At 50.9% G+C, this 12,926-nt stretch overlaps 1 protein-coding gene across 3 annotated transcripts in view; it reads left to right on the forward strand.

Moving 5' to 3' along the window:
• The window catches only part of RHBDL3 (rhomboid like 3), a 60,416-nt gene extending 49,709 nt beyond the window's left edge, over positions 1 to 10,707 (forward strand). For all 3 annotated transcript variants that reach the window (XM_055258273.2, XM_055258274.2, XM_055258272.2), the window contains 2 exons: positions 2,133 to 2,193; positions 7,017 to 10,707. In XM_055258273.2, the coding sequence (XP_055114248.1) occupies positions 2,133 to 2,193; positions 7,017 to 7,288 (333 nt within the window). In that variant the 3' untranslated portion in view covers positions 7,289 to 10,707. The remainder of the gene's footprint in view (positions 1 to 2,132; positions 2,194 to 7,016) is intronic.
• The last annotated feature ends 2,219 nt before the right edge of the window (positions 10,708 to 12,926 follow it).

Consider the following 12,926-nt stretch of genomic DNA (forward strand, 5'->3'; position numbering starts at 1 on the left):
AAACGTTATCCTGCCATCTGCTTCTTAGCTTGGAACATGTCAGCAAGTGAAGATTAGACTTTCCACCTAAAAAGGGGGAAGGCAGGTGGCTCACCTCACCTTCTGTGAAGAAGGGGTTGCCGGTCAGTGGAGAAGAGTGGGGGAAGGGAGGAGGTGGGCAAGAAACCAAATTTATAGACATATATATGTATATTGCATTTATCCATCCATCCATGGATACTCGGGTGGCTTCCACATCTTGCCTATGGTGAATAATGCTGCTATGAACATGGGTACCACTTTTTTTATTTTTTATTTTTTTTGAGACAGAGTCTGGCTCAAGTGATCCACCCGCCTCAGCCTCCCAAAGTGCTGTGATTACAGGCATGAGCCACTGCGCCCAGCCGGGTATCACTTTTAAGGGAGAATTGAAACCCATGGAGGGGACATTATAGGGAAGGAAAGCCTGGCAAGCAACAGCAAGAAGAACCGTTAGGGGTGAGAGCCCTTCCCAGGGCTCCCAGGGAGGCAGGGAGCACCCCATCACGTGGGATGGAGGGCCATCTTGTTGGCTACTTGGCAGTGGGTGTCTGCCTTTGGGAAGAGATGTCCCATTAGATGCTTCCCAAGTTTTCTCCCATCCTAGGGTTTCAGCTTGAAAAGGGGCTGTGGTGCCCACCATCCGCTAACTGAGCCAGCTCAGATTGGGTCGCTAGATTCAGGGGAGGGCACTGACTCCTGTTTTGTTCCTCGTCTCCTGGCAAGGCTCCTCTGTGGGCAGACACCAGCAGATAACAACGATATCCTGCCATCTGCTTCCTAGCACGGAACATGTCGGCAAGCGAAGATAGGCTTTCCACCTAAAGCGGGACCGCGGGTGGCCCACACTTCACTTTCTGTGAAGAAGGGGTTGCCGGTCAGTGAGGGAGGATGGGGAGAAGGGAGGAGGTGGGCAAGAAATGAAGGCTGTGAGGATTTCCCCCTCTTTGGCATCTGCTCTGTGTCCTAATTGCTTGACTGAAGCTTTCATAGATGCTAGTGTCCATGCCAGTGTTCAGGGCCTCTGTAAAGTTACACGGGTGTTCCTGCAACCTCAAAGAAGTGCCAGACATGCCCCCGAGCTGGGCCTGGGCCAGGCAGCAAAGACAGATTGGGTGGTGGGAGGGAACCAAAGTCCCCTGGTTGTGCCCTCCTTCCCTGGGGCTTATGTGTTCCAGGAAGATTCCGGACTCATTTCTGTGCATGTGCACCTCTGTATAAATGAAATAGTGCTTTGAATGCACTGCAGGAGTGCCTCTCAAAGGAACCCTGTGGTGAAGTCTTTTGTAAAGTGAAAAGTCCTTTTGTAAAGTGAATAATTGTACTGTTTATCTGCTTTGGAGGTTCCAAGTTTTCCGAGATTCTCAGGGGAGAGAGGGAGTTTGTTTGAAGGCCACCTGGCCCACCCCCTCTCCAGCATCTGATTCTCCACTGGAGCATCCTTTCCGAGTGACGTGAAACTCCCGATGGTGGGAAACTCACGACTCCTGCAAGACGGACCATTCTATCTCTGGAGAGTTCTGCTTACTAGAAATGGAAACTTACTCTGAGCTAAAAAGTCTCTCTCTGAAGTTTTCATCCATTGCATCTTCTGCTTGCAGGTTACACTGAATCGAATGTGCCCTTTCCTTGTGTTGACTCATTTGATATTTGACAACAATGAACTTGACCCCTGAGTCTCCTCTTTTTTGAACTAAAAGATCCTGGCTTCCCCATTCATTCCTCATTTGCAGGATTTTGAGCTCTTTTATCATCCTGGTGGTTCTGCCTTGACTTTGCTTGGTTGGCTATCCTGCATCCTTTGCAACCATGGAGCTCAGCAATGAATGCAGCTCTGAGATGTTCTCTGTTCATGTTGAGGAGACAGGGCCTCTCCTCTTCCTAGATCTGGAGTCCCTTCCTCTGTTAGTCGAGCTCAAGAACTTTTATGACAGGAGTAAACTTGCTGTTGCCTAAAATCTCAAAGCCATGTGGTGTGTTCTGCTACTAAGCCACAACCCTCTCATTCAGGACTTCGTGGAGATCCTTATTTTAATGTCAGATTTTCTTAAGCAAGACACACCAGCAGAAGAGTGGTCTAATCTGGAACTGACTGAACTCTCCTTTTTCCCTAGAACTGGTCAGGCATGAAGTGCCAGTTCAAGCTGCTGCGGATGGCTGTGGCCCTTATCTGTAGTAAGTACTGATGGGGCACTGGGGGACCAAAGCCTGGCACCAGGCCCTGGGGTTCAAAGATGGCACAGTCCCTGCCCTTCACGGGCTTGTGGTCAAGAAAAAAAAAGTGGGACATAATGATGTGCAAAAATGTAGGGATATTGTGAGAGCTGTCTGTTCTGCTGTGCTGCTTCGTAACCATTCATCTTTTATTTATTTATCTATTTTTAAAAATTATATTTCCATCTTTTTTTTGAGACAGGGTGTCTCCCTCTGTCATCCAGGCTGCAGTGCAGTAGCACAGTCATAGCTCACTGCAGCATCAGACTCCTGCCTGGGTTCTGGTGATCCTCCCTCTTCAGCCTCCCAAATAGCTGGGACTACACATGTGTGGTACCATGCCTGGCTGTTTAAAATTTTTTGCAGAGATGGGGGTCTTGCCATGTTGCCCAGGCTGGTGTTGAACTCCTGGGTTCAAGCAATCCTCCTGCCTTGGCCTTTCAAGTTGCTGGGATTACAGGTGTGAGTCAACATGCCCAGCCTTTTATTTTATGTGATGTTATGTTATGTTATGTTATGTTATGTTATGTTATGTTATATGTTATGTTATGTTATGTTATGTTATGTTATGTTATGTTATTTTTTTGAGATGGAGCCTCCCTCTGTCGCCCAGGCTAGACTGCAGTGGCGTGATCTCAGTTCACCACAACCTCCACCTCCTGGGTTCAAGCGATTCTCCTGTCTCAGCCCCCCAAGTAGCTATGATTACAGGCACGTGCCACCACGCCCAGCTACTTTTCTGTATTTTTTGTAAAGATGGGGTTTCACCATGTTGGCCAGGCTGGTCTCAAACTCCTGACCTCAGGTGATCTGCCCGCCTTGGCCTTCTAAAGTGCTGGGATTATGGGCGTGAGCCACCACGCCTGGACCCAGCCTATTTTTTCATCTTTTTATTGACGTATAATTTACAAACAGAAAAGTGCTTAAGGACCAGCACCCAGATCAAGACAAATAACTTCCTAACCTTTTTGGTCATGGAACTGATCCTTTGAGATCCCTTGTTGAAAGTCCAAGGCCCTGTCGCCAGAAAAATACATATATGTGCACTCGTGCATACACACATATATCAAAAGCTGCAGTTTTAGCAGGTTCACAAACTGTAACTAGTCCAAGAACCTCTAGGAACAAGATGTCTTCAGGGCCCTAGTTGGGAGAACTCCGTTCTACCTACAGAGGTCATTCTGAGTGTTAGAGGCAAGCATGTGTCCACCAAGTAAACACGGTGTAAGAGGACATTTCAGGCAAAGCTGCAGCCTGAACTAACACATAGATGGGTGAAGGGTCATGGCCAGCGAGTTGGTTAGCAAAACCAAGAAATCATTTTGGGACTGTGTGTGATTTTGATCAGAGATAAAGTTAGTGAAATAGTATGAGTCAGATTGTTAAGGGCTTTAAATGCTAAGAAAAGAAAATGTACTTCACTTTGCATTCCCTGGGATCCCACTGGGGGGCTTTCAACAAGAGAGTTATTGATGGATAACCAGAGTTTTAGAAAACCAGTCAGGCTGCAGTGTGGAGAATAGATTGTGGGGACAAGGGGGATAAGACCAGAGGCCAAAGGACTCTTTCTGAGATCGAAAGAGATGAGTCTGAACAGAAGCAGTGAAGGTAGGGGCCGGGCAGTGTGGCTGATGCCTGTAATCCCAGCACTTTGGGAGGCCAAAGTGGGAGGATCACTTGAGCCCAGGAGTTCAAGACCAGCCTTGGCAATATAGCAAGACCTTGTCTCTACAAAAAAAAAAAAAAAAATACAAAAAAATTAGCCAGGCATGGTGGCTTGCGCCTGTAGTCCTAGCTACTTAGACGGAGGCAGGAAGATCTCTTGAGCCTAGGAGTTCAATACCAGCCTGGGCAACAGAGCAAGACCCTGTCTGTACAAAAAAAAAAAAAAAAATTAAAATTAGCCAGGCATGGTGGCTTATGCCTATAGTCCTAGCCTAGGAGCTTGAGGCAGCAGTGAGCTATGATCATGCCACTGCACTTCAGCCTGTGTGACAGAGCGAGACCCTGCCTTAAAAAAAAAAAAAGAAAGAAAAGAAAAAAAGAAAAGGCCGGGCACAGTGGCTTGCGCCTGTACTCCCAGCACTTTGAGAGGCCGAAGCAAGTAGATCACCTGAGGTCAGGAGTTCGAGACCAGCCTGACCAACATGGTGAAACCCTGTCTCTACTAAAAATACAAAAATTAGCCGGGTGTGGTGGCACGCGCCTGTAATCCCAGTTACTCGGGAGGCTGAGGCAGGAGAATCCCTTGAACCTGGGAGGCGGAGGTTGCAGTGAGCCGAGATCATGCCACTGCGCTCCAGCCTCAGCAACAGAGCGAGACTCTGTCTCAAAAAAGAAAAAAAAAAAAAAAAGCAATGAGGATAGAAGAGGGAGTGAACGCATTTTCTCATCCAGTCGTCCAAACCCACCTAAAAAGGGTATTATTATTAGCTTAATTTATAGGTAGAAACTCCAGGCTCAGACAGTTAGTTTCCTAGCCCAAGGTCACCCAGCTAAGAAGTGATAGAGCCAGAATTCAGAGCCAACCTGTGCCATTTCAAATGTCCCACATGTTAGCCAAGCTAGACAGCACCTGGGCTTTCTCTGGGTCAGCCACCTGCCGAGTAGGTAAGAGGAAGACTGAGTCCGAACAAACCTGGGATGGAGGGTCAGGCCTGGGAGAGCTCGCTTCAATTCACGTCCACCTTCCTTACTTCTTACCCCATGGCTTTCAAGAAATTGGGTCTGCCCCTGACCCTCTGTGGGTCTCTCTGGATCTGTTTCCTGGATGAAGCTGGAGGATCTCTCATCCCAGGAAGGACCTTCCAGCCTTAAAACCTGAGGACTCCTTGAGTCAGGGCAGTGGGATGGCAGTGGGTATGGCATAGCTTCTGCGTCTGCTTAGGCTCTGAGTGTGTTCGTTTTTGAGGAAGGAAAGAGAAGCATGAGTCTTGTTTAAAAAAAAAATCCGGCCAGACGCGGTGGTTCACGCCCGTAATCCCAGCACTTTGGAAGGCCGAGGCGGGCGGATCATGAGGTCAGGAGATAGAGACCATCCTGGCTAACACGGTGAAACCCCGTCTCTACTAAAAATACAAAATACCGGGTGTGGTGGCACACGCCTGTAGTCCCAGCTACTGGGGAGGCTGAGGCAGGAGAATGGCGTGAACCCGGGAGGCGGAGCTTGCAGTGAGTCGAGATCGCGCCACTGCACTCCAGCCTGGGCGACAGAGCGAGACTCCGTCTTAAAAAAAAAAAAAAAAAACCCAACCGTAAACATCAGAAAAACTAAAATGCTGTATCGGAGTTGGAGACCATCATCTTTCAAACCTCCTTTATCAAACCCTGGACCTGGGGAGCCAAGGCTGGAAGGCTGTCCCAGGGCAAGAGTCGGGGAGCGGAGGGCGGAGGGTCGGTCCCTGGATGCGCCTTTTCTGCCATCTATCGGCCATCCTTGGAGTTGCAGGGCTCAGCCCAGAAGGCTGGGCAACCCCAAGGGAAATGAAGGTCCCTGGAGGTTCTGGCACCCCCTGCAGTGGTTAGGGTGGAGAGAAGTGCCCTGGCTGATTAACTGGTACCTAAATAGGTATAAAATTCCCCTCAGAGGGTTTTATTTCAATCTCAAATTTGCCTTGGTTTTCTCATCTGTAAAATGGGAATAATAATACCTACCCTCAGTGTTCTCTTGGTAGTGGATAATGGGATGGCAGTTTCCTAGCACCCATCGTTTCAAGAGACTCATCCCCACTTGACTGGCTGACCCAAGAAGTTCACACAAGAAGCGTGGATTGGTGATCAGGATGAAGGCATCTTAGAATCTGTTAAGGGTCTGGGTGTGGTGGCTCATGCCTGTAATCCTAGCACTGTGAGAGGCTGAGGCAGGAGACTCACTTGAGCCCAGGAGTTCAGGCCCGAGCAACATAGTAGGACCTCATCTCTACAAAAAAAAAAAAAAATTTTTTTTTAATTACCCAGATGTGGTGGTGGGTGCCTGTAGTCCCAGCTACTTGGGAGGCTGAGATGGGAGGATCACCTGAGCCCGGGAGGTTGAGGCTGAAGTGAGCTGTGATGGTGCTGCTGTACTCCAGCCTAGAGTGAGACCTGTGTCAACAAGAACAACAAAAAGAATCTGTTAAGTGGTCAATTCAGCAATTTGTTGGGGTCGGGGTTTTCTTTTTTTGTTTGTTTTTGAGACAGTCTTGCTCTGTCGCCCAGGCTGCAGTGCAGTAGCGCAATCTCAGCTCACTGCAACCTCCACCTCCTGGGTTCAAGCAATTCTGCCTCAGCTTCCTGAGTAGCTGGGATTACAGGAGCCCACCACCACACCCAGCTAATTTTTGTATTTTTAGTAGAGACAGGGTTTTACCATGTTGGCCAGGCTGGTCTTGAACTCCTGACCTCAAGTGATCCACCCACCTCGGCCTCCCAAAGTGCTGAGATTACAGGTGTGAGCCGCCGTGCCCGGCCAAATGTCACCTCTTTAGAGAGGTCTTGCGTGACTCCCTGAGCTAAAGAATTTCCCTCCTTAAACCAGGCATTGCTTTTACATCACCTGTTTCCCCCCATAGATGTCTCTCTTCCTGAAATTATCTTATGTATGTGATCGCTTACTGGTTTATTGCTAGACCCTGTAAGCTCTGGGAGAACAGAGATTTGCCTGCCTCCTTCACTACTGTGTCCCCAGTGCAGAGAATGGTGCTTGGCCTAATAGGGAATGAATTCATGGGTGGGTGATGAAGTGAAGGCCCTCAGCCCCTGCTCAGGGCCCTCCTGTGACATCTCTCTGCTTCCTCCCCTTGCAGTGAGCATGGAGTTCGGGCGGGCCGTGTGGCTCCGCTTCCACCCATCGGCCTATCCCCCGTGCCCTCACCCAAGCTTCATGGCGCACTTGGGTGGCGTGGCTGTGGGCATCACCCTGGGCGTGGTGGTCCTGAGGAACTACGAGCAGAGGCTCCAGGACCAGTCACTGTGGTGGATTTTTGTGGCCATGTACACCGTCTTCGTGCTGTTCGCCGTCTTCTGGAACATCTTTGCCTACACCCTGCTGGACTTGAAGCTGCCGCCTCCCCCCTGAGGGCTGGAGGCCCAAGGTCGGGGAGGGGAGGGAAAAGCAGCACCCACAGGGAGCGCCTTCGAGGTTTCTTCTCATCACCAGCTCAACTAGGCCGGGCAGGCGAGGACAGAAGACTCTGGGCCGCTATAATGTTTGTGTTTAGATTTGGGCACACAGTGGAGACCCTTTTCTGAAAGGCACCTGGTGGAGGAGTTGATGTGGCTGCTGTTGTTTTTCTCGGCTGCTCTGATGACATCGGGCCAGGGTGAAGGTCTGGGGTGGGGTGTGAGAGTGGCCCTCCCTCACCTGGGCTGGGCTTCTTCCATGGGGCCTCGCTGCTGCGATTGAGCAGCAGCTTCTTCCTCATCCTCTACCCTCAGAGACCCTAAGAGACATGGGAAGGCTCGAGGGTTGTTGCAGCCAGGCATGGCCCCTCTCTAGCTCAGAGATAATTACAGGCCGTGTGGTGTCTCCTTGACACCTGCTGGGTCTGGAGCTCCAGTAAGAAGAGGGCCTACTGGACATGTCAGCTGTGACCTGGCTGAAACCAGGGTGCCCTCCTGAGCTGGTTGGTGGGCACTGGGGCATGATCTGTTGTGCCTGGGTTGGGCAGAGCAGGGAGGCTGTAGGCTCTAGGCCCCCTCTTGTGCTGGGGGTACCCAGTGAGAGGGACCCAAGCAGGGGGAATAAACTTCATTCCAAGTTCCACCCTGGAGAAGACGACCCAGGACCAGCTTCAGACTTCTCCCTCCCTTTCTTCCAGGATATTGGCATCTCACACCGGTGCCCCAGCCTCCATGCCCAGCCCTTGTTTTAGGGTCTTTTTCTTTCCTTTTGCTGCCCTAACACTACTTTGTGCCTCTCTTTGGTTATGGAGACAGTGTTTTGAAACATTCATGCGTGTGTGTGTGTGTGTGTGTGTGTGTGTGTGTGTGTGTGTGTGATGGGAAAGGTCATTGAGGCAAGTCAGCGCCGGCAGAGAAGGCATGGCGGATGCAGGGGGCCCACGTGGGCGTCCGTGAGAGGTTAAGAGACCATGGTGTGCTGTGGTTGCTGAGTGTCCTTGCTTTGACAAAGCCTGCCCCCTTCCTTCGCATCTCCTGACCCTTCCACACCTGCCCCTGAGCATCACTGACTGGTGGCAGAATGGCGCTGCTGGAGGGAGAGCTCAAGGCCTCCGGGGATCCCTGGATGCTGAGGTTTGCCAGGTTCAGCTCTTGTTTCCCTCTGAGATGGCCTTCATATCCAAAAAGGTTCCATCCTATCTCCCTTAGGAGAGAAAGAGCTTTGGGGGTGCAAGAGAGGCTGGTGTAGGAATGTTGAGGCCATGTATCACTTTGAGTTAGGGGGACAGGAGGCTACAGGAAGAGGAAGTCAAATTTAGTTGGAAAACTTTGCCTTGGGAGAATTGTTGGGTGCGTGGATGAACCTCAGAGGGAGGGCAGCCAGTAACCTCAGGGGCTTCGATGCGGGAGAGAACATGGTGGTTATCAAATCCACCCCACCCCATTTTACAGGTGGGAAAACAAGATGGGGGGAATGACCCTCCTAATAGGAGCTGGTGCAGGCCCCGAATGGAGGGCATGAGGATGACCTTTGACAAAAGATGACACTCCCTTTATTGTGCTCTTGGAATTCTCAACCACTGACAGCCCAGAAGAACAAAGAACGCCAGGCCTGGGAGGAGGCAGGGGGCTGGGCGTGTCCCGAAACGGGCAGGAGTGTGGGAACGGTCTTCCTCCAGCCTCGTGCCCATCCCGGCACTTGAGTGTAGCGGGGTCCAGGGTCAGTCAGGCCAGGCATTTGGGGTCTTGGGCCACAGTGGCTTCCCATCCTGGTGACTACATGTAAATGGCCTCACTCATTTACTGGCAGGTGAGCCCCAGCCATACCCCATCTTGGCCCACTGCTAAATAGATTGCCCTGGCCTCATCCACATATGTAGTTCCCTAGGTCCTGCTCCCTCGCGCCAGTGCCGTGCTGAGGGCCACAGCCTGTGGCACTGTGGGCCCACGTCTTTGGTGGTGTTGCGTCAGCCTGGGGCGTCTTGTGTGTGCCCTGCCCACCGTTCTCTGCCCTAGAGATAGAAAGATGTAGATGGAAGTCAGTGCCTTAGAGGAGGAGGCTCTGAGGCTGTGGGGCTGGACTCAGGGAAGACCGGGGGAGGACGCAGAAGGAGCCAGGACATTGCTGCCTCTGCCTGGGCTGCAGCCGCACCAAGCTGAGTGTTGAGGTCCCTTCCTGGAGGGATGGAGAATCCCCTCCAGATTCCTGTCCTGGCCCCCGGGGCTTCTGTGGTGTGGGTGGAATGAGCAGAGTTCCACCTTTGTCAGGTATGACCTGGAGAGGGGGCTTCCTCTCTCAGGGGTGAGAAAGCATTGAACTAGAAGACTCTAGAAATCCCTCACAGAAGCACTCAGCTCCCTCGGGGACTCCCAAGGAAGCTTGTTACTGAGAAGGACAGTGGAGGCGGAATCGTGTCTCCCACCATGTTAAGTGTGTCCTCGGCTGCCAAGGACCCTCGTCTACACCTTAGACCACCGGCCCCAGCTGTTCCCCGTCAACACACCCACCTCCACCCCCTCTCCCAACCACGACTTCCAAGCGGGGCCACAGGGCGGGGTCATAGGGTCACTTCACCTGACCCAGGCCTCTCCCCAGGTCAGGAGGCAGCTGTCTGGTCAGAGGGGTTCCCTTTGTGGCATCTGGCTTTCTCCTCAGCAGGTCCCACCACCCTCTCAGCAGCACTTCCCCATGGCCAAGGCTGGCCGTGTCCTCCCTGCCTCTTTCCTTGTCTGAGGTGGCTGCCGGCCCAGAGGGTGGTGTATAAATCTTCAGGCTGGTGGAGGTAGGTTGGCCTTTTATCCACAGGATACAGAAACTGAAAGCTGGGGAATCCCCAAACAGCAGCCATAGAGTTACTGGCTCTCATTATACAGGAGAGGAATCACAGAAACTGGGGAAGGGAAAACAAACCTTCAAAGGAGAAATTTCGCTTGAATGACACCGTTCATCATTCATTTTTTTCATTAGGAAAAGCTCCCTAATGAGGCTCTTTGCCAGCTAATAGGACTGTCGATTTCCATGAGAACCATTCTTGCCCAGAGGATTAGGGGAGCCATTGCTCACCAAGCCAGGATCTTCCCCCAGCGTCCAGTTTCATTTGCAAATACGTCATGCAGATTCCCTGGGTGCCGTGAAAGCCCTTCCTGGCATCATTCATGTTGCTCCCCGTGCTGGCTGGAAAGCACGGTTCTCCTCTGCCTTAAAAACAGTGTCCAACGGTGAACTGCCCCTCCGAGGACTTGAGTAAGTGGAAAAAACAAAACGCAAACTGCAATGTTTGTTTCTAAGTATTTTTGTATTGTGTACATTCTGTATATTTTTGTTGTAACATATTATTTGAGCACAGATTCCATTAAAGATTTTTTTTTTTCCAAGCCATTGGTTATTCAGGAAGTGACCTGAAGGGCAGGCATTAGGGCCTGTTTCATCTGGGTCTGGGTCAGGATGGGTGGGAGAGGGTGAACAGCAGCGATGGTGGATCTAGGATTTCTATAAAATACAGATTGGGGCATCAGTGCTTAGCACCAGTCTGTAGCTGTGTGCATCTTACTTAACTTTTCTCAAATCACTGAACTCTTTTGAGTGGTTGATGAAAGCTGTGATTTCTCTTCCCATAAAAATGTGTATGTAGGACGGCATGGTGGCTCACGCCTGTAATCCCAGCACTTTGGGAGGCTGAGGTGTGTGGATCACCTGAGGTCAGGAGTTCAAGACCAGCCTGGCCAACATGATGAAACCCCGTCTCTACTAAAAATACAAAAAAATTAGCTGGGTGTGGTGGCACACGCCTGTAATCCCAGCTACTCAGGAGGCTAAGGCAAGAGAATCGCTTGAACCAGGGAGGCAGAGGTTGCAGTGAGCCGAGATCGCACCACTGCACTCCAGTGTGGCAACAGAGTGAGACTCCGTCTCAAAAAAAAAACAAACAAAACAAAACAAAAAAACAGGCCAGGCGCAGTGGCTCACGCCTGTAATCTCAGCACTTTGGGAGGCCGAAGTGGGTGGATCATGAGGTCAGGAGTTCGAGAGCAGCCTGGCCAACACAGTTAAATCCCGTCTCTACTAAAAATGCAAAAATTAACTGGGCGTTGTGGTGGGCACCTGTAATCCCAGCTACTCAGGAGGCTGAGGCAGGTGAATCGCTTGAACCCTGGAGGCGAAGGTTGCAGTGAGCCAAGATCATGCCACTAAACTCCAGCCTGGGCAACAGAACTAGACTCTGTCTCAAAATTTAAAAAAAAAGGAAAAGAAAATGTAAATGCTGCAGAATCTATCCAAGAACAAACTTTAGAGTGCCATTAAGGCTAAAGGCCAAAGAACCCACTTCGGTTTAGAGTGTGGAGATCCAGCTTCCCTAGAAAGAGAAATCAGGATCCTCTCTGAGCATCAGTGCTCTTATAGGTCAACTTCAGGCTCAAGTACCTGAGCCATTTAAAGGCAAGTCCTGCCAGGCACGGTAGCTCATGCCTGTAATCCCAGCACTTTGGGAGGCCGAGGCAGGCAGATCACTTGAGGTGAGAAGTTCGAGACCAGCCTGGCCAAAATGACAAAACCACGTCTCTACTAATAATACAAAAAAACTGCCAGGTGCAGTGGCTCACGCCTGTAATCCCAACACTTTGGGAGGCTGAGGCGGGCAGATCACGAGGTCAGGAGTTCCAGACCAGCCTGGCCAACATGGTGAAACCCTGTCTGTACTAAAAATACAAAAATTAGCCGGGCGGTAGTGGTGCGTGCCTGTAGTCCCAGCTACTCAGGAGGCTGAGGCAGAATTGCTTGAGCCTGGGAGGCAGAGGTTGCAGTGAGCCGAGATCCTGCCACAGCACTCCAGTCCGGGTGACAGAGTGGACCCTGTCTCAATCAATCAATCAATCAATCAATAAAAAAGGCAAGCTTCTTGGAGAGCCAGAAGCTGTTGAATTCTCTGCCTTTGCCTCCTCTCCCTTTTTTACTTTCCTGGTTCTTCCCTTCTATTGATACTAGATTCTCATTCTTCCATACATTAATAAGGCACTTCCCAATAATAAGGTAATTAAGAAATGAAGGGCCAGGCACAGTGGCTCGCACCTGTAATCCCAGCACTTTGGGAGGCTGAGGCAGGTGGATCACCTGAGGTCAGGAGTTTGAGACCAGCCTGGCCAACATGGCAAAACCCCGTCTATACTAAAAATACAAAATTAGCCAAGCATGGTGGTGCATGCCTGTAGTCCCAGCTACTCGGAGAGGCTGAGGCAGGAGAATCACTTGAACCCAGGAGGCAGAGGTTGCAGTGAGCCGAGATTGCGCCATTGGACTCCAGCCTGGGCAACAAGAGCGAGACTCCATCTCAAAAAAAAAAAAAAGCCAGGTGCAGTGGCTTATGCCTGTAATCCTAGCACTTTGGGAGGCTGAGGTGGGCAGATCACCTGAGGTCGGGTGTTTGAGACTAGCCTGACCATGGGGAAACCCTGTCTCTACTAGAAATACAAAATTAGCCAGGCGTGGTGGAACATGCCTATAATTCCAGCTACTTGGGAGGCTGAGGCAGGAGAATCGCTTGAACCTGGGAGGCGGAGGCTGCAGTGAGCCGAGTTCCCGCCATTGCACTCCAGCC

The sequence above is a fragment of the Symphalangus syndactylus genome, chromosome 20, assembly GCF_028878055.3.
Source record: "Symphalangus syndactylus isolate Jambi chromosome 20, NHGRI_mSymSyn1-v2.1_pri, whole genome shotgun sequence".
Classification (NCBI taxonomy): domain Eukaryota; kingdom Metazoa; phylum Chordata; class Mammalia; order Primates; family Hylobatidae; genus Symphalangus; species Symphalangus syndactylus.